General features: G+C 41.1%; 1 protein-coding gene across 3 annotated transcripts in view; it reads right to left on the bottom strand.

Annotated features, from left to right (window-relative positions):
• Nucleotides 1–16,604, bottom strand: part of LOC132887164 (NACHT, LRR and PYD domains-containing protein 3-like) — a 35,272-nt gene extending 18,668 nt beyond the window's left edge. For 2 of the 3 annotated variants that reach the window (XM_060922629.1, XM_060922630.1), the window contains exons 1-7: nucleotides 16,534–16,604; nucleotides 16,220–16,277; nucleotides 10,112–10,228; nucleotides 9,635–9,689; nucleotides 8,015–8,216; nucleotides 6,003–7,773; nucleotides 4,956–5,129 (exon numbers count right to left, since the gene is read on the bottom strand). In XM_060922629.1, coding sequence (XP_060778612.1) covers nucleotides 4,956–5,129; nucleotides 6,003–7,773; nucleotides 8,015–8,216; nucleotides 9,635–9,689; nucleotides 10,112–10,228; nucleotides 16,220–16,260 — 2,360 coding nt within the window. In that variant the 5' untranslated portion in view covers nucleotides 16,261–16,277; nucleotides 16,534–16,604. Of the gene's footprint in view, nucleotides 1–841; nucleotides 1,747–4,955; nucleotides 5,130–6,002; nucleotides 7,774–8,014; nucleotides 8,217–9,634; nucleotides 9,690–10,111; nucleotides 10,229–16,219; nucleotides 16,278–16,533 lie in introns of those variants that run through there. The other variant, XM_060922631.1, reaches the window with a different exon arrangement.
• Nucleotides 16,605–21,313: the final 4,709 nt, after the last annotated feature.

The raw sequence follows: 21,313 nt of genomic DNA, 5'->3' as shown, positions 1-21,313 counted from the left end.
AGGCACAAGCTGAAGGTTTTGCCATGGCCCTCACAGTCCCCTGACCTAAATATCATTGAAAATCTAGATCTCAAAAGAAGAGTGCATGCAATACAGCCCAAGAAACTTGTAGAACAGGAAGCCTTTTGCAAGGACAAATGTGTGAAAATCCCCCAGGTAAGAACTCTGTGGCAGCGGGGGCGTGGTCAAGCGCCGGTCTGTGACAGGAGGGCGGAGTCAGGGAAGGTAAGTGGCAGAATCACTACACCTGACGTCAATTAACCTGTGTTTGTGTGTGTCTTCCCAGTGACCACGCCCTATTTAAAGAGGGAGAGCAGAGGAGAGTTCTTCCCCGAACAAGACGCCAGTCGTGTGTGTGTGTCTATTTGAGTAGAAATTGTGAAACTGAAAAGTGTAGCAATAAACGCTATTCAGAACCTGATCCCTGTCCTGCCGTCCTCTGTGCTCCACCCACCAACACTGAACCGCTACAAACTCAAAGACTATTAGCTGGCTACAAAAAGTGTTTAAAAGCTGTGATACTTGCCAAAGAGGGTGTTACTAGGTACTAACCATGCAGGGTGCCCAAACTTTTGCTTCGGGCCCTTTTCCTTTTTTGTCATTTTGAAAATGTAAAAGATGAAAATAAAAGATTGTTTTTGCTTAAAATATAAAGTAAATGAGTCATCTTTAACTTTATGCCTTTTGGAGATCATTTCATCTTCAACTTGCTTAACTGTTCACAGTAACAGCAATTTTGACCAGGGGTGCCCAAACTTTTGCATACCACGGTATGTTCATTTATATACTGAATACTTGATTGGGGCTCCTTTACCATGAATTGCTGCATCAATGTGGCATGGCATGGAGGTGATCAGCCTGTGGCACTGCTGAGATGTTATTGAAGTCTAGGTTGCTTTGATAGTGGCCTTCAGCTCATCTGTATTTTTGAGTCAGGTGTTTCTCAACTTCCTCTTGACAATACCCCATAGATTCTGTCTAGGATTGGCTGGCCAATCAAGTACAGTAATATCATGGTCAGCAAACTATTTGGTAGTAGTTTTGGCACTGTGGGCAGGTGCTAAGTCCTGCTAGAAAAGGAAATTAGCATCTCCATAAAGCTTGTCAGCAGATGGAAGCATGAAGTGCTCTACAATCTCCTGGTAGATGGCTGCATTGACTTTGGACTTGATAAAACACAGGAGACCAACACCAGCAAATGACATGGCACCCCAAATCATCACAGACTGTGGAAACTTCACACTGGACTTTGAACACCTTGGATTCTGTGCCTCTTCACTCTTGCTCCAGACTCAAGGACCTTGATTTCTAAACAAAATACAAAATTTATTTTCATCTGAAAAGAGGACTGACTTTGGACTACTGAGCAACAGTCCAGTTCTTTCTCTCCTTAGCCAAGGTAAGACACTTCTGATGTTGTCTTTGGTTCAGGAATGGCTTGATATTAGGAATGTGACAGTTGTAGCTCCTTTCCTGAAGACATCTGGGTATAGTGGCTCTTGATGCACTGACACCAGCCTCAGTCCACTCCTTGTGAAGCTCTCCCAAGTTCTTGAATTGACTTTTCTTGACGATCCTCTCAAGGCTGCGGTCATCACTGTCGCTTGTGCACCTTTTCCAGCCAGGCTTTTCAGCAATGACCTCCTGTGGCTTACCCTCCTTGTGGAGGGTGTCGATGATAGTCTTTTAGACAACTGTCAAGTCAGCAGTCTTCCCCATGATTGTGCTTGCATGTACTGAACAAGACTGAGAGATACAAGGTATTTATATTGTTTTGCTCAAACTTGAAATGAAATATTCTAATATTTTTTATTTTTTTTCCCACTGTGGACCACAATTATCAAAATTAAAATATAACAATGCTTGAAACATTTTAGTTTACATGCAATGAATCTAGAATATATTAATTTTTCATTTTCTTAAATAACTGATGGAAAATGTCAAAGTTTTTCATGATATTCTATTTTTTTTAGATAAACCCATACATTGCTCCATAGAATGGACTGCAAAATAGAAAATACAAGCTTTGATTGAGAAAAATATTGAACTGCACAAACCTTGTTGCAGTGTCCAGTTTCATGGCTCCAAAGGAAGTTGGTTACTCTAAGGCAGTGTTTCTCAACCACTGAGCCATGGCCCATTAGTGGGCCACAAAACATCATCTAGGAGGCCACAATTATTTTTTTTCAAGCTAAAGCTAATTTTTAGGAGGGTACAATTGCTGGGTTGCATCTGACATCATGTCTGCCTCATTAGATATTCAAGACATGAAGTGGTGGTCAGCTAAGCTCTCTCTGTTCACAAAATGTCACTGGGGCACCTTGACAGTCGTTAAGATGTCCTATGCTTGCATTGTTTTGGGCTGCTCAAATCAAACCGTGAAACTGATAAAAAAATATCTTCCGGTTTCCCTGTGAAGTGATAAAAAAGGGTGAAATGGCAAAGGAGTTTTCCAAAATATGACAAGAAAGGTGGAGCTTGAAACTTTCACTTTGATGGAGGGGAGCAGAGTTGAAGAGCGCTCGAGTTTATGGTGATCAGTTCATGAAAGGTTTGTAAATTCCTCTAATTTATTTCGTTTAGATTCACAAATCACTTTTCTCACCATTTTCCATCATTTCATGATGTTTTGAAGTTCAGGAGGCGCTTAAGTCCTTAGATGTGTTTTTGTTTACTGTTTGATCATGGTCACCATATTGTAAACTAACACGTATATAATATATGTAATACTTAGGTGTTTAATGGGGTTTCTGTGGACCTTTGTGATTGATTTACCTGGAGAGAAGAGCAGGGAGGATTGAGAATCGAGCAGCTGTGGTTTATTTACACCTGATACTAAAACTTGTAGCATCCTAGCAACCATCGCAAAGACATGGACAAAAAGCCCAGAAATTCCTCCTTACCCGGACATACACTACCGTTCAAAAGTTTGGGGTCACCCAGACAATTTTGTGTTTTCCATGAAAAGTCACACTTTTATTTACCACCATAAGTTGTAAAATGAATATAAAATATAGTCAAGACATTTTTCTGGCCATTTTGAGCATTTAATCGACCCCACAAATGTGATGCTCCAGAAACTCAATCTGCTCAAAGGAAGGTCAGTTTTATAGCTTCTCTAAAGAGCTAAACTGTTTTCAGTTGTGCTAAACATGATTGTACAAGGGTTTTCTAATCATCCATTAGCCTTCTGAGGCAATGAGCAAACACATTGTACCATTAGAACACTGGAGTGAGAGTTGCTGGAAATGGGCCTCTATACACCTATGGAGATATTGCACCAAAAACCAGACATTTGCAGCTAGAATAGTCATTTACCACATTAGCAATGTATAGCGTGTATTTCTGATCAGTTTAAAGTGATCTTCATTGAAAAGAACAGTGCTTTTCTTTCAAAAATAAGGAAATTTCAAAGTGACCCCAAACTTTTGAACGGTAGTGTAAACAATACAGGATTTGTCTTGTAGTGTCCTGATCCCTGGATCTTTAACCCAGCCACATATAAAAAGTTGTTCTCCTCCATGCTCTTCCAGGTTTTCATCTGTGTGTCCGTGTAGAACCTGCAGCACCAGGTAGTTTGAGATGTTGGGGAACTCAACGGATGGATAATTTTCCAACTCATAGGAAAAATCCTTCTTTGTTAACATGTAAGAAGCTATCCCTTTGAGTGGTTTCTATATCCACTTCTTTTTAGTGTACTTTTTGGTTTTAATAACTTGCTTGTTACTGTACACAAACATGGCAATAAGTTCTTGTGTTAATCGCCCACACTCTAATTTTGGATCATTAATCCCTTTTGACTGAGAATGCCCTGCATGCACGGTTTTATGCTGGCGTCTGGTACATCCATACAGTTTTAAATACAATACCTACAATTAAAAACAGTTTGTTTTTATTGCATTTAAATTCCTGGGCTCCCATCTGTAACAGGGAGCGATTCTGCATCAAATTAATACACTTTACAATAGATTATTAGATTCTAATAGAATAGATGAGCAAAAATAATTGGGGATCTTTTTAATGTGCCCCAACTCATTACAAGTATGAATAGGTGAGCCTCAAAGCAGAAAAGGTTGAGAACCCCTGCTCTAAGGGGCAACATCTAATTTCTGATGTCATCTCAAACATGATTGGTTGAAATTAATTGATGGGAATACAAACTGTCCCAAGTTTTCCCACTCTCCCATACATAGTTTCTTCATTTTTTTTTATTTTAAACCAGCTGTGAATAAATGTAAGTACAGTGGGACCACCATATCTGCTGACTCACTAACCGCAGTTTCAGTTATCCACGATTTACTCCGAGCCAAAAATATTAAGAGGAAACATCAGAATCCCAGTCATTTAAAAGAGAGAGAGTGAGAGCACAAGAGGGGCCACATTTACCTAACTTTTATTCCAGTAGATTGTTATAATTGTTTTGTTTTATGATTAGTTACTGCTGATCAGGTCTTATTATGTGTAGTTTATAAATTCGAGTTTATTGTAGGTATGTATGTGTATGAAAAACAAACTATATATATGGGTCGTTCCAGTTTGGGGTTCTGGCTCTCAGTGTTAGATCTTTGAACGTATCGCCTGCAGATGCGACGGTTGCTCTGTATTCCAAATGCATGACTCTTAGTTTATTACTGCTATTTTCAAAAAGTGCAATTATTCTGCATATGCATTAATAGCAATGTTGTGGTAGACTGAAGGTACAGGACCAAATTAATTTTGTTATTTGGGGGGCCCCAGTAGAACAGACAACACCCAGCCCAAAATGTGGGCATACTGTGGATATGCTGCAGGTCCACACTCAGCACAGACCTTGGGCTGGGGCCCCACTTGGGCTGTATAGTGTGGGGCCCACACGTGCACCGCATTTAACGCTGGTAACAGCGCCCACAGTGAGCTCAATTTTTTTGCCAGCAGTGGCCACACATGGGGCATGTTAACTCTGTGTGTGTGTGTACCTCAGTGTCTCCAGTGTACAGTGTGGATTCTCCAGTCCAGCAGAGAGCAGCTTCACTCCTGAATCCTGCAGGTTATTGTAACTCAGGTTCAGTTCTCTCAGACTGGAGGAGTTTGAGCTGAGAACTGAGGGCAGAACTCTACAGCTTTCCTCTGTCAGATTACACCCACACAGACTGGAAGAGAAATGATGAAATATCAGAACACTGATCTCAAACACAGCCATAATCCAGCTAAACTTTACCATGTAACAGAAATGTGAGTGTGTTTCTCTCACACACAGAAATCAGAGGACAGGACGCCACATCAGCACATTTACAGGAGCAGCGACGTCTTTCTGCACTCCACAATCTCTCAGCTACAATTTATTATCACACCATTAGCTCATGGACAGAACACACACGTGTGAGAGCGAGCAGCCAACAAACACTCCACTCTGATCTGTGTTCAAATTTCTACAAACAAAGCACACCAAGTTTTCTCTCTCTCTCTCTCTCTCTCTCTCACACACACACACACACACACACACACACACACACAGACAGTATTACTGTCATTTGGTTTGGTTTGTTTCACACTGCACTGATGTTCCAGAGCACTAAACTGTTTGTCCATGAGGGAGTTCTCTGATTGGTCAAGAGTTTGTCAGGGTGTGGTTTGATGGACACTTCTTATTGGGGTTGTTTTACTGCTGTAGGTCAATATTTTGGGGAAAAAATATATTTTTTAAATGAACAGAAAGTTGTGCTGAGTTTCAAACAGACAGTAAAACAGTTGGTGTGTATCATTCTCTGCTCACACACACACCTCTGATTTCTGGGGTTTGGAGTGGACCTGAGTACAGGTGGTGTGTTCACGTGTCAAAAGGTTGGTTTAATAACCTGTTAGTGTAAAAAGTGAAACGATTTCCTGTAGAAGTACCAAAGGTTTGTTTAAAAAAGAGGAGAGTAACTATTAACAAGCATTAATCTAAACAGTGCAGTTCAGTGTTACATTAAAATAACAAATCATGCAGTAATGCATTTATAAATAAAAATAAAAACACTCACACAGCTTTTCTGGAGGCTTTGACCACTGGCAGCAGCTTCAGAAGACATTCCTCTGATGGGTCATATTTACTCAAATTAAACTCATCCAGCTCCTGTTCTGAGTTCAGTAACACAAACACCAGAGCTGACCACTGAGCAGGAGAGAGTCTGACTCCACTGAGACAACTGGAATCTCCACTGTTCAGGTAACGTTGTACTTCCTGCACTAGAGAATGATCATTCAGTTCATTCAGACAGTGGAACAGATTGATGGATTTCTCTGGAGATGGAGTCTCCCTGATCTTCTCCTTAATGTACTCGACTGTTTCCTGTTTGCTGTGAGAGGTGCTTCCTGTCTGGGGCAGTAGGTCTCGTAAGAGAGTTTGATTGGACTCTAATGAGAGACCCAGAAGGAAGCGGAGGAACAGGTCCAGATGTCCATTCTCACTCTGTAAGGCCTTGTCCACTGCACTCCTGAGGAAATCAGACATGGTTGACTTGGTGAAAAGATCAGACAGATCAGTGGTTTGTTGTTCTGTTACATTTCTGATGATGAAGGACAAAAATGTGTATAAAGCAGCCAGAAACTCCTGAACACTCAGATGTACAAAGCTGAACACCTTCCCCAGGTGAAGCCCAAACTCCTCTCTGAATATTTGGGTACACACTCCTGAGTACACAGACACTTCTCTCACATCAATGCCACACTCTCTCAGGTCTTCCTCATAAAAGATCAGGTTTCCCTTCTCCAGCTGTTGGAAAGCCAGTTTTCCCAGTGCCAGGATACTCTCTCTGGTCTGCTGAGGATCAGGCTCACATTTCTGATGGTACTTTTGGTGCTTGTGTTTGATCTGAAAGATCAGGAAGTGTGTGAACATTTGAGTCAGAGTCTTGGGGATCTCTCCACTCTCTGCTTCACCCAACATTCTCTCGAGAACAGTGGCTGAGATCCAGCAGAAGACTGGGATGTGGCACATGATGTAGAGGCTTCTTGAAGACTTCATGTGTGTGATGATTTTATTGGCCAGGCTCTGATCACTCATCCTCTTCCTGAAGTACTCCTCTTTCTGAGGGTCACTGAACCCTCGTACCTCTGTTACCTGGTCTACACACTCAGGAGGGATCTGATTGGCTGCTCCTGGTTGAGAGGTTATCCAGAGGAGAGCAGAGGGAAGCAGATTCCCCTTGATGAGGTTTGTCAGCAGCACATCCACTGAGGCTGACTCTGTAACATCACACAATCTCTCATTGTTCTGGAAATTTAGAGGAAGTCGACACTCATCCAGACCATCAAAGATCAACAGGACTTTATTCATATCACAGTCTATTAATTGTAATTCTTTCATTTCTGGGAAAAAGTGATGAAGAAGATTCATCAGACTGAGATTTTTCTGCTTCATTAGATTCAGCTCTCTAAAGGGAAGTGGGAACATGAACATGATGTCCTGATTTGCTTTTCCTTCCGTCCAGTCCAGAATGAACTTCTGCACAGAGACTGTTTTTCCAATTCCAGCAACTCCTTTAGTCAGCACACTTCTGATGGACGTGTCTTTAAAGAGATCATTACATTTGATGGGTGTCTCCTGTATAGCTAGTCTCCTGAACGCTGCCTCAATCTGTCTCACCTCATGTTCTTTATTGACTTCTCCATTCCAACCCTCTGTGATGTAGAGCTCTGTGTAGATCTCATCCAGAAGTGCTGAGCTTCCATGCTGTGAGATTCCTTCATTAATTATTTTAAACTTCTCTCTCAATTTGGATTTCAGCTTTTGCTGATACACAGAGACGAGTTCTGATAAACAACATAATACCATATTTGAATTCACAATCACTGAGCACCATATAAATTGAATACTGATGCATGTTCCTGATTAATGTACAAAAGTCAGAAGCAAAAACATCTACATTACAATAAAACTAATTTCAGAGTTCTAATATCATTGATTTATTCAGCTTGATAAATTTGTTATGATGTATTTAAATATGAACCAAACTTAATTTGATAAAATAAAGTCATGATTCGGAACTCTTACTGTTGTGCAGTGTGTGAGCGAGATCTGTGTGGTTCATGTTCTTCAGGAAGTGCAGTGTGATCTTCAGCACTCCCTCTCTGACACTGCTCTGATCCTCCTCCTCCACCTCTCTCTCAGAGCATGCTGGGGAATCTGGACTCAGGAGCTTTCTAAACCTCTTCAGCTCCTTCTGGATCACAGTGATGAATTTGTGTTCCAGCTCCTGGTTAGAAACACACAGGAATAGATCTAAATATTATAAGGTTACAAAGTGAGAGAGAATTTATTACCTTGCCCGTGACGGAATAAGCGGGGTGTGGTATTGTAATCAGTGTGGTTTGCATATTTGTTTGTGTGCCTGTTAACAACCTCGTATCTAGATGGTTGCACTGATTGACTTCAAATTTTCAGGGTATGTGGGCAATGGTCCATAGATTATCTGATTATGTTTTGGGGGTAATTGAGTCAAGGTCACAGGAAAGGTCAAAATCATATTTTTTTGCGATAACTTTCTTCAAATTCATTATTTTGACTTCAAGCCAAAATCAAAATGTGCATCTTTCAATTCTGCTTCCAAACATGTGCTGCATGATGGGGTAGCTTGGACAGTTTCCATAGCAGTTGGGGGTTAAAGGTCAGGGGGTCAAGGTCATCGGTCAAAATAACATTTTCCATTATAACTCAAAAACGGTTGCCGATAGACAGATGTTTACTTTTATGAGTATCGAGGAACTCCCACATAGCCTTTCATTTGGTACCATGATCTTTGTCCTTGAGTGACCCTGAAAGGTCAAATTCAAGGTCATGGGTTTTCATAGGACTCTAATGTCGTACTGATTGACTTCAAATTTCCAGGGTAGGTGGGCAATGGTCCATAGATTGCCTGATTAAATTTTGGGGGTGACCTTGTCAAGGTCAAGGTCACCAGAAAGGTCAAAATCTTTTTTTTGTGATAATTTTCTTCAAATTCATCATGTTGACTTCAAACCAAAACCAAAATATGCATCTTTCAATTCAGCTTCCAATCCTATGCTGCATGACGGGGTAGCTTGGACAGTCTCCATAGCGGTTGGGGATTAAATGTCAGGGGGGTCAAGGTCATCGGTCAAAATAACATTTTCCATTATAACTCAAAAACGGTTGCCGATAGACAGATGTTTACTATTATGAGCATATAGGAACTCCCATATGGGCCTTCATTTGTCACCATGATCTTTGACTTTGAGTGACCTTGAAAGGTCAATCTCAAGTTCATGGGTTTTCAAAGGGCTATAACTTTAAAATGGTTAATGATAGCCAGATGTTTACCAATATTAACATATAAGAAGCCCCATATGGACTTTCAGCTGATGCCATGACCTTTGACCTTAAACGAATTTAAAATGTCAAACTCAAGGTCATGGATTTACATAGGACTCTAACCTGACAGCTGATGATTGAGAAATATTACCATTATCAACCTTTAGATATAAAATAAGTGCTGCTGGGGGAGGTTTGTTTTGCCTGACAACATTTCTTTGAAGAAAAGAACAGTCTCTTTCTATGACCGCATTTACAACTGAGATTCTGTCTGATTACCCATAATGCTGTTGGGTGTGGATGAAACTGTACACACACACACACACACACACACACACACACCTTGAATATGGACTCCAGCTGATTTCTGCTGATGTTTGATTTGTAATTTAGTGGTCTGTGAACAAAGAAAACACATCATGTAATATGGACTATATGCATCATAGCTGTACAAAACACACTGAAATACAGAGACAGATATTTAACCCTATCCTCTAAACACAATACACTGATTTCAGGATTTCCTCAGTGAGACTAACACATTTAGAAACACAAATGTTTGAATACAACAATGATATAGTTATGAATGTTCCAGGTGTAAATGTTCTTGTGTCGCACCACAGACCCTCCAGCTCAGGGACTGCAGGCTGAACTGAACTCTTCCAGCAGTTTTCCTCACTGCCAGTCCGAGAGCCACAGCACTGCACAGTTTAGTGTTTTACTGCTTCAACACCTGATAAAGCTCATGAAGGGATTCATAATGAGACCGGTGAGTTTGATCAGGTGGAACAGTGCTGTAAAACACCTCACTATACTGACCTCAGATCAGCAGGACTCTCTCTGTCTCTGAAAACAAGAGGGGCTTCCATTGACTGGTCACTCTTCATGGACACACAGCTGGGTTCTGGTGAGTCTGATCTCTTTCCCTCCATCATTCTACAACACAGATATTATTACAGCCAGAAATTAAGGGAAGTGTATATGCTGATATCACATGGAGTGTATATGGATAATTGTATATTTGAATTCACACAGAACCTATTAGTTTAAATTTAATCTGAGTCTAATAAGCAGCAAGTTAAACCATATACACAAATAAAAGGCAAGGCTGAGCATTTCAGCCAACCATATTATACCAAAAAATGTTTAAAAGGCTCAGACATTAAAAACAGGTTAAAACATGCACGCACACACACACACACATACAAACTTCATACAAACAACAAATACTTGTACTATGTACAAATACATTTCCAGTGTTCTTTTATAGCTTAAATACTGCTTCAAATTGAGTTAGTGTTTGGCAGCTGTCCAATCATTTAATGTATAAACGCAAGAGTCATTCTATAAATCAGGACTCATTCCATGTCCATTGATGATAATTATATTAATTTTCATTATTTTTTGAAATTTGTCATGACGTACCTATATTGACCGTTTTTTCTCTGTCTGTTTTTAGTTGAGTGAGTCTTATTTTCAAAATAACGAATAACAACTGTTAAAGTCAACAACTATTTTTTTATTTATTTCAAAAGTCTAAATACAAAAGAAAAATAGTATTTAAATTGGTTTTCTCATTTAAATAATTTAAATATCTGAATGTATTAATGTCCGTAAAAGTTCTGTCAACTACGTTATGAACAGCCCCCCCCCCCACACACACACACACACAAAACTCAAAAATGGTTTGCCCAAATACCATGTGACCACAATCACATGATGTCATTTCCCTCTGTGGCAGACATGTTGAACACACTGAAGAGTGTCCTCTCTTTTTTTTCCTCAATATTTTATCTGTAATAGCACATTGTCAATAAGATAACATAGCCTTTTATCATCCCACAAGGGGAAATTTAGATTGTTACAGGACCAAAATATATAAAGAGGAAAAGATAAGGCAGTGAAGGAGTAGTGCAAAAGTACAAAGTATACAAAAAAAGGATATTATATATATATATATATATATATATATATATATATATATATATATATATATATAAGAAATGAACTACAGATTTAAAGATACAAAAATTAACAAATTTGCATAAATTAACAGGTTTGCAGATATATAGTTAACATAAGTGTATTACAAAGGTGGTATTGCATGTGTAAGTATTGCACAGGTATTATTACCAGTATTGCCCAGGTAGCATTGCACAAGTAAGTAGGTATATTGCACAAGGGCCATTTTAAACATGTGTAGCTAGCAGTTCGCTGTAAAGTGCTGATACTGATGCTGATATATGAGTATATTAATTGATCTTCTAGTAATGAAACTGCTGATCTCCTGAGATTTTCACACACATCAGTCGCTAGAGTTTACATATGGTGTTTAAAGGTGTTAAAAAAATTGACTCAGCGACAGTTCTGTGAGTGGAAACAAATGCCATGTTGATAAGAGAGGACAGAGGAAAATGGCCAGATTGGTTTGAGCTGCCAGGAGGGATATAATAACTCATAGTAACTGATTACAACCATGGTGAGCAGAAAAGCTTCTCAGTATGCAACAGCGGAAGAACACATTGGGTTCACACATTGAACACGTTGAGTATCAATGAAGTTAGAGTTTGATCACACTCAAAAAAGTTGGGACAGATGCAAAATAAGACTGAAAGGTTTACAGGGTATTCAAGTAACACCATTTTAGAAGGTTACACAATAAGCAGGTTAATTGGGAACATAACTGGGTATAAAAGGAGCAGCACCAAAGGCTCAGTCTTTGCAAGCAAGGATGGGGCGTGGCTCACCCCTTTGTGCCAAAATTTGTGAGAGAATTGTTCATCAATTCAAAAGGAACACTTCTCAACACAAAATTTGAGGTCTTTCAAAATCAACAGTACATAACATTGTGAAAAGATTCAGGGAATTTGGAGACATCTCAGTGTGTAAAAGGCAAGGTCAGAAACCACTGTTTGACTTCCGAGCCCTCAGCTGGCACTGGCTGTGAAACCATCATGCTAATCAGTGGCAACTGATGCTAAAAAGTTTCAGTTTTGACATTTTAATTAGTTTTTATTATTGAGTCAGTTTGGTTTTGCATTTCAGTCTAGTTTTAGGAGTGCATAAGCAGTTTTAGGTTGATTTTTACTTTTGAGGAATTAAGAGCTAGTTTTAGTTGAGTTTTTCTTTAGCTTGTCTTAAGAGATATTCACATTATGAAGAAAGCTTTTATTTAAAGATGTCAAAAAAGGTAGCATGAAAGAATGTATGCCATTAAATATGATGAACAAAATCTTAGCCCGCCCCTGATCACCTGCCTCTTAATGTTTAATCTGGGCTGGTCTTGTCCAAGCTCCTTTATTACTTCACCCATGACAGCGTAAGTGGGACGAGGTATTGTAATCAGTGCGGTTTGTTTGTTTGTGTGACTGTTAACAATCTAGCGTCTAGATGGTTGCACCGATCGACTTCAAATTTTCAGGACAGGTTTGCAATGGTCCAAAGATTACCTGATTAAATTTTGGGGGTGATCAGCTCAAGGTCAAGGTCACTGGGAAGGTAATTTTTTTTTTTTTTTGTGATAACTTTCTTCAAATTCATCATTTTGACTTCAAGCCAAAACCAAAATGTGCATCTTTCAATTCTGCTTCCAACCATACACTACATGATGGGGTAGCTTGGACAGTCTCCATAGCAGTTGGGGGTTAAAAGTCGGGGGGGGGGTCAAGATCAAAGGTCAAAATAACATTTTCCATTATAACTCAAACGGTTGCCAATAGACAGATGTTTACTATTATGAGCATATATGAACTCCCATATGGCCTTTCATTTGGCACCATGAGCTTTGATCTTGAGTGAACTTGAAAGGTCAAACTCAAGGTCATGGATTTTCAGAGGGCTGTAACTTGAAAATGGTTGATGGTAGACAGATATTTACCATTATCAACTTATAGGAAGTGCCATATAGGCTTTCATTTGGCACCATGATCTTTGACCTTGAGTGGCTTTGAAAGGTCAAACTCAAGTCCATGGGTTTTCATAGGACTGTAACCTGACAGCTGATGATTGAGAACATACATGTCAACCCCTAGGGATTTCCCGTATTCCCTATGGATTTTGGCATTTTAAAAATGGTACGGGTGTAGTGTATTCAACTACGGATTTTTCTACATTTTCACCTTAAAATTATTTTGATTTATTACCATCAAAAAAATCATTATGAAATACGAAAATGCATGGGTGCCACCATTTTCTACATTTAGAATTACTCAACCGGTACTTCCGCTAGTACCAACAAGCCATTCCGAATGTCTGAGCATGTGCAATTGTGATTTTCCTGCACACCAAGCGGGAAATAACAGCACATGTAGCGTAACAATAGACAGGTCAAGAGGTCAAGATGTCAGGACCACCAAAGAAAAAACTCAAAACATCTAAAACTGGAGGTCGCTTTCTTCACGAATGGACAGAAATATTCAATGGAATAATTATCGCTTCCAAAATGGGTGCTGAGTATGTCAACGGCACAATTTGTTGTAGAAACGTGAAAGTGTTTGCCTCTGGAATTTACGACATGAAGGAACACATGAAATCTCAAATGCATGTGAAGGATGCAAACCAGAAAATGCTATTAGGATATATTAGATTTCTAAACATTAAACTATATGATCTAGTTCAAATTCTAAACAATTAACCACATTTAAACAAGAAAACAATTTTTTATTCAAAATCTTTTATAGTATTTTATATTACTATCATGACTATATTGTTTCATATTTTATTTCAGTTGTATCACTGGCCAACAAATTCACTCCTCATGTTGATTTGGAGGAACTAAAGGAAGAGTATGAGGACTTTCAACTGATGGAAGACTCACAGCTAAAGTTGGTGGACTCTCAGGGGAACAGGATCAGACTTGACAGGGTGTGGGTTAACATCTTAAAGATGAAAACAGCCATGGGAGAAGTAAGATTCCCCACCATGAAAAAAGTGATGACAGCATTGCTGTGTCTCCCACACAGCAATGCTGATTGTGAGAGGGTGTTCTCCCAGGTGAGGAAGATCCACACTGACTGCAGAAAGTACATGAATGCAGATACTCTAACTGCACTCCTGTAGACCAAGATGAACAGTGACTTATGCTGCAAATTAGAGATAACCCATGAACATGTAAAGTTGGGTAGAAGTGCAACATGTTCATACAATCAGGAACATTGCTGAACAATGTGCCAAGTGAACCCCAAATTATTGGATTATGTGAGAAGAGACACTAAATTTTGTTGAACTGATATAGGGTTAAGAAAACACTGACTGTTGTTTAATTGAGTGTTAACAGTACATATGGATGTACAGAAATAAACATCCATATGTATATTAGGTAAGATCTGATACATTTCATCATGAAATGAATCCAAATCATGAATGACCCATTGCCCCACATAGACACTTCACATGTACTCATCTTATATCAGTAGCACAGTCTCTATCTCTAAAGAATATTGGATGCTTCATTAACTGTTCACTTTTTATGGACACACAGCTGGGTTCAGGTGAGTCTGATCTCTTACCCTGAATCAGACCAAACACACACAACCACTGCATCGTTATTACTGTTCTGCAGCAATTCTGAATTAGAAGAGCTTTCAGTGGAGTGCATACCTCTGCCAAGCCACATATCCAGTTTTGCCTTGAAATCTAATCACTTCGCCAGACCTCAGGACAATTTTCCACTTTGCCTCAGTCCATTATAAAAGAGCTCGAGCCCAGAGAAGGTGGCGGTGTTTCTGGATATTGTTTATATCTGGTTTCAACTTGTGTTTGTGGCTGCAGTAACAAAGTGTTTTCATAGACAATGGTTTTCTGAAGTGTTCCGGAGCCCATACAGTGATTTCCATGACAGACGCATGTCTGTTTTTAATGCAGTGTCTCCTGAGAGCCTGAATAACACAAGCATCGAATGTCAGTTTTTAGCCTTATCTCTTGCATACAGAGATTTCTCCAGATTCTCTGAATCTTTGAATGATATTATGGCCCATAGACGATGTGATCCCCAAATTCTTTGCAGTTTTACATTGAGGAACATTATTCTTAAATTGTTGCACTGTTTGCCCACGCAATCTTTCACAGAGCAGTGAACCCCTCCCCATCTTTACTTCTGAGAGACTCCACCTCTCTGGGATGCTCTTTTTATACCCAATCATGTTACTGACCTGTTGCCAATTAACCAAATTAGTGTTTTGAGCATGACACAAATTTTTCAGTCTTTTGTTGCCCCATCCCAACTTTTTTGAAACGTGTTGCTAACATCAAATTCAAAAAGAGCATATATTTTTTCCAAAAACAATACACACACAATATATATATATATTTTCCAAAAACAATACACACACAATATATATATATATATATATATATATATATATATATATATATATATATATATATATATATATATATATTACTATTTTCAATGAAATATAGGGTTTCTATGATTTGCAAATCTTCAAATTTTGTTTTTATGTTTTACAGTGTCCCAACTTTTTTGGAATTTCGGCTGTATTTCTTCTTGTGTTGTGTGTTTTTGTGGAGTTTTTGTTTAATATTATTTTAACCTGAATTATAGACTGATGATCTGTATCTTATAGGTGTTTCATCCTTCATTACATTTTTGACAAAAGCATGATTTTTTTATGCTTGTAATTAAACTGTTGTTAAAATTTGATGATTTACCTTATTCACACTGATATGATTACTGAAGCTTCATACTTTATCCAGCTACAGGAACAACTTGGGATTAGATGTGTTGCTCAGTAGATTAATGTCACTAATCATCAGCTGTATTTTGAACATATTTTTCCAAAGCTGCTGAAATAAACTCTTCACTGATCATTTTTCGCAGAAACACATCAGTGTTCAGAGTCTGATTGGTTTCATGTTGGTGAATGTGAGAACATTTATGTGTTTCACCGAGTCACACCCTTCACTCACCTCTCATCTTTCTTTGTGTCCCGTTCCCCAGAAACACTCATTTTGGAGGTTATGTCTCCTTCAGATTATACCCATAAACAGAGAGAGAGAGAGAGAGAGAGAGAGAGAGAGAGAAGGAAGGACACATATTGAATTCACTCCAACATGGGTGTGTTAAATCTAACTCTGTATCATCGCTCGGTTCACTCACAGGGAAATCAAGACTTACAGCAAACTGTTTAAGTTACAACTTAAGTTAAAATCAACTGAACTCGTCTTCATCGAGAGTAGATTCACAACATTCACATATTATAGCTTTAGATTGAGATACTTACTGCGTTTTTCTCCTGAAGACTTTTACAGTCTGTTCACTGCAAAACAGACTTTTACTTTCACTCAAACCAGCTTGACTGGTTTAAATACCAGTCAAGGTATTTAAGGGTGTGTGCGTGTTTGTGGAGAAACACACACACATACAGTAAAGAGAAAAAATGGTCAGGTTAAGGCTGGGTTTACACTGCACAATTCCTGCTGTCTTTTAGGATTATGAATTGTCACACTGTGCAAGATGATCCAAATAAAATGTTGCCAGTATTCTATAACATACTGTGATAACATGTGTTCTTGATATCAGATTATGTCATGGAAATAATTACTCAGGTCTGCCATATTGGGTGCTCAGCTACACTGCACATTATAGCTCTTTACCTGGTAAACCTGAAATAGTTTCATGTATGTAAACAAGTAAATAAACTTGGTAAACAGAGCTTTTGTGTGATGATAGTCGAGCTCCACACCTGGAAGCTATTGACAGTTGACTTGGAAAGGCGGCTTAATATTTCACCTCATATCACCCAGATTTCACTGAGATCAGACATTAATCTGATCTTGGAGAACAACAAACTGATCATCCTGCTGGAGCTCACTGTGCCTTTTGAGGAGATGATGAAGGGAGGCACAGGAAAGGAAAAATACCAAAAATGGAGAGATGGTAAAGGACTGTCACAGGAAAGGGTGGAGATCCAGGTGCATGACAATCATAGTTGGCTGCAGTGGGTTCGCAGATTGGTCCCTTAGCATGGCCCATGGTACTCTGGGCATGAGTGGGCTAAAGAGAAGGACAGCCATCCTTTCCAACTCAGAAGCAGCAGAGAAAGCCTTGAGGTGGTTTAGGCTGAAGAGAAGACAGGAGTGGGGACAATAGTATGCCACATCAACACAAAACAGAACTTATTCACCCCCAGTAGTGTCACTCAGACAACAGTGTAGTTGCCCCAGGATAGTAAATATAGTGTAGTAAAGTATATTTAACCATGGACCTGTATAGTAAATGTGGTAAAGTATACAGGTAGTCGTCGACTTACAACCTATGCGACTTACAACCGATCGACTTTACGACCATCTGGTTATGACTGGCAAGTGTTTCCCAGCTGAGCTAGCTGAGCGTACGACAGTTTCCACCCCAGCTCCCGGCAGCGCCTCTCGCCGCGTACAACAGTTTCCACCCCAGCTCCAGGCACATGCGCAGTCTCTCTCGCGCTCCCTTGCACACTCCGTCATACAGTTTCCGCCCCAGCTCCAGGCACATGCGCAGTCTCTCTCGTGCTCCCTCGCGCACTCCGTCATACAGTTTCCGCCCCAGCTCCAGGCACATGCGCAGTCTCTCTCGCGCTCCCTTGCGCACTCCATCATACAGTTTCCGCCCCAGCTCCTGGTTTATGAAATGAGCAAATCCTCTCATCAGCCTGAGCGCTGCAACAGCTGATGATGAAGTAGACGACCCACAGCCAAGCACCAGTGATGCCAGCGGTCACTAAGTTTTGTATTTTGCTATGTTTTACATTTGTATTTTGGTATGTTTCAAACTAAAATGTTTTCTATTTTTCACAACTGTATTTCGTATTTTTTGTTTTGCACATATTAAATGAATTGTACTGTACGCAGTGTAGTATGCAGTGTTTGACTTAAACCAAATAATGAGCCAAGGTAATGGAATAAGATGTTGATAAAATAAGACTTTAAGATGATTACAATATCATTACACATCACAATATACTTACGTTCATTTAACATAGGCCGACTTACGACCAGATCAGTTTACAACCGGTCAGTCGTAACCAAATGCAGTTGTAAGTCGACGACTACCTGCACAGTATTTGATCATGGCCCTGGATAGTAAATTTACTCTACTTTTCACTAGTGTAGTGTATTTGAGTTTGGGCCTGGAAGGTAAAATGATTGTACTATTACAGAGTGTAACTGAAAATTCGTAGAATATATCTGAGCATGACACCTAGATAGTTAGCAATCTATCCAGCTGAAGTACCAGTACCAGTACCTCTCAATCTGCTCTGTCACTGATTGCCCACCCCAACAAATATTCAGACGATCCCACTTCATCCAAAAGTTTCATGCTTCAATGCTTCTTGTATTTCTCCAGTCAAGAGCTAGTGACAGAGAGGATGAAGGTTACGTGGTTCATCCACTTGCTCACAGATAGGGCACTGACCTGGGCTACTGCTGTTTGGACCCATGGAGGAGAGCAGACCACCTCTAATGAGCACTTCCTGGAGCTCTTCCAGAGAGAGAGTTTTTGACCATTCTCCAAAAGGCAAGGAAGTGGGTGAGCAACAGACGTCATAAAAGAACACACCTTATTTATTTAAGTAGAAGTGCAGATGCTTGTGTAAAAAAAAATACTCTGATAAAAGTAGAAGTACTAATTCAACTTCTTTACTCAAGTCAGAGTACAAAAATCCTGAAAATAAACTTTTGTGGCTCTGAAATGTACTCAAAGGTAAAAGTACATGGTAGCCCTTTGAAATGGTTGTGTGTTTCTGTGTCAGCCCAGCGATAACCTGGCGACTTGTCCAGGGTGTACCCCACCTCTCGCCCATAGTCAGCTGGGATAGGCTCCAGTTTGTCTGTGACCCTGTAGAACAGGATAAGTGGCTACAGATAATGAATGGATGGATGGTAGCCCTTTGAAGGACATTTCTACAAGCTGATGTATGCAACGCTAACTGAACCTCACATAATTATCCATCCACCCATCCATCCATATCCGTAACCGCTTATCCTGTACAGTGTCGCAGGCAAGCTGGAACCTATCCCAGCTGAATATGGGAGAGCGGCAGGGTACACCCTGGACAAGTTGCCAGATCATTGCAGGGCTGACGCATAGAGAGAAATAACCATTCATATTTACATTCACACCTATGGTCAATTTAGAGACACCAATTATCCTAACCTGCATGTCTTTGGACTGTGGGGGAAACCGGAGCACCTGGAGGAAACCCACACAGACACGGGGAGAACATGCAAACTCCACACAGAAAGGCCCTTATCGGCCACTGGGCTTGAACCCAGGACCTTCTTACTGTGAGGTGATATGCTCACCATTACACCACCATGCCACCTCATCTCATCTCATTATCTCTAGCCGCTTTATCCTGTTCTACAGGGTCGCAGGCAAGCTGGAGCCTATCCCAGCTGACTACGGGCGAAAGGCGGGGTATACCCTGGACAAGTCGCCAGGCCAACACAGGGCTGACACATAGACACAGACAACCATTCACACTCACATTCACACCTACGGTCAATTTAGAGTCACCAGTTAACCTAACCTGCATGTCTTTGGACTGTGGGGGAAACCGGAGCACCCAGAGGAAACCCACACAGACACGAGGAGAACATGCAAACTCCACACAGAAAGGCCCTTATCAGCCACTGGGCTTGAACCCAGGACCTTCTTACTGTGAGGTGATATGCTCACCATTACACCACCATGCCACCTATTATATTATATTATATTATATTATATTATATTATATTATATTATATTATATTATATTATATTATATTATTGTGGCAGTGGGGGCGTGGTCAAGCATCGGTCTGTGACAGGAGGGCGGAGTCAGGGAAGGTAAGTGGCAGAATCACTACACCTGTCGTTAATTAATGTGTTTGTGCGGATCACCCATTGGTATCTGGCACTCCAACCCTTTAACTTCAAGGTGATCCACAGGCCGGGGGCGCAGATGGTCATGGTGGACTTCCTCTCCCGTCAAGGGGGGGGGGGAGTCGGCTGCAGGCCGGATGGCCGCCCGGCCTGAGTCGGGCGGTGGGGGTATGTGGCAGCAGGGGCATAGTCAAGCATCGGTCTGTGACAGGAGGGCGGAGTCAGGGAAGGTAAGTGGCAGAATCACTACACCTGTCATTAATTAATGTGTTTGTGCATCTCCCCAGTGACCGCGCCCTATTTAAGGAGAGAGAGCGAGAGCAGAGGGAGCTCTCTCCCAAACCAGATGACTGATGTGTGTGCGTGTGTCTGAGTGTGTGTGAGAGTGAATATAGACACTGAAAAGCTGAATAAATGCGAGTTTTGTGAACTCAGCTCTGTCCTGCCGTCCTTCTGTGCTCCACCTACACGAACTGTCACAGTGGTGCTGAAACCTGGGAATAAGCACAGAAGAGAACAGCCCCATGGAGTCCTCCCCCTTCGCCGACCTGATCCGCGCCCTCACCACGGCCCAACACAGCCAGCACCAGGCGCTGCTCGCCCTCCGAAAGGAGCAAGAACAATGGTTCGAGGCCCTGGTGCTGGCGCAACAGGAAGATCGTTGGGCGTTCCGGCACCTCCTCGCATCGGCGGGGTCCATCATCTCCACCGCCGTGGGCCCTTCCCCCCTCACCCTCATGAAGATGGGCCCACAGGACAACCCCGAGGCCTTCCTCACGCTCTTTGAGCAGGTAGCAGAGACCTCGGGGTGGCCGGTGGAACAGCGCGCGGTGCGCCTCCTCCCCCTGCTAACGGGAGAGGCGCAGCTGGCCGTGCTACAGCTCCCCGCCGACCACCGGCTGGCCTACACGGACCTTCGCCGGGCCGTCCTCCAGTGGGTGGGGCGCACCCCTGAGCAACAACGTCAGCGCTTCTGCGCTCTGCGCTTGGAGGAAGTCGGCCGGCCGTTCTTGTTCGGCCAGCAACTCCGGGACGCCTGCTGGCAGTGGTTGAGGGCCGACAACCGCGACGCCGAGGGACTCATTGACCAGGTGGTACTGGAGCAGTTCGTTGCGCGCTTACCAGCAGGAACCGCAGAGTGGGTCCAGTGCCAC

This window comes from Neoarius graeffei, chromosome 5 (genome assembly GCF_027579695.1).
Source record: "Neoarius graeffei isolate fNeoGra1 chromosome 5, fNeoGra1.pri, whole genome shotgun sequence".
NCBI lineage: Eukaryota > Metazoa > Chordata > Actinopteri > Siluriformes > Ariidae > Neoarius > Neoarius graeffei.
Note: the sequence above shows the minus strand (reverse complement) of the source record. Positions and strands in the feature narration are given on the sequence as shown.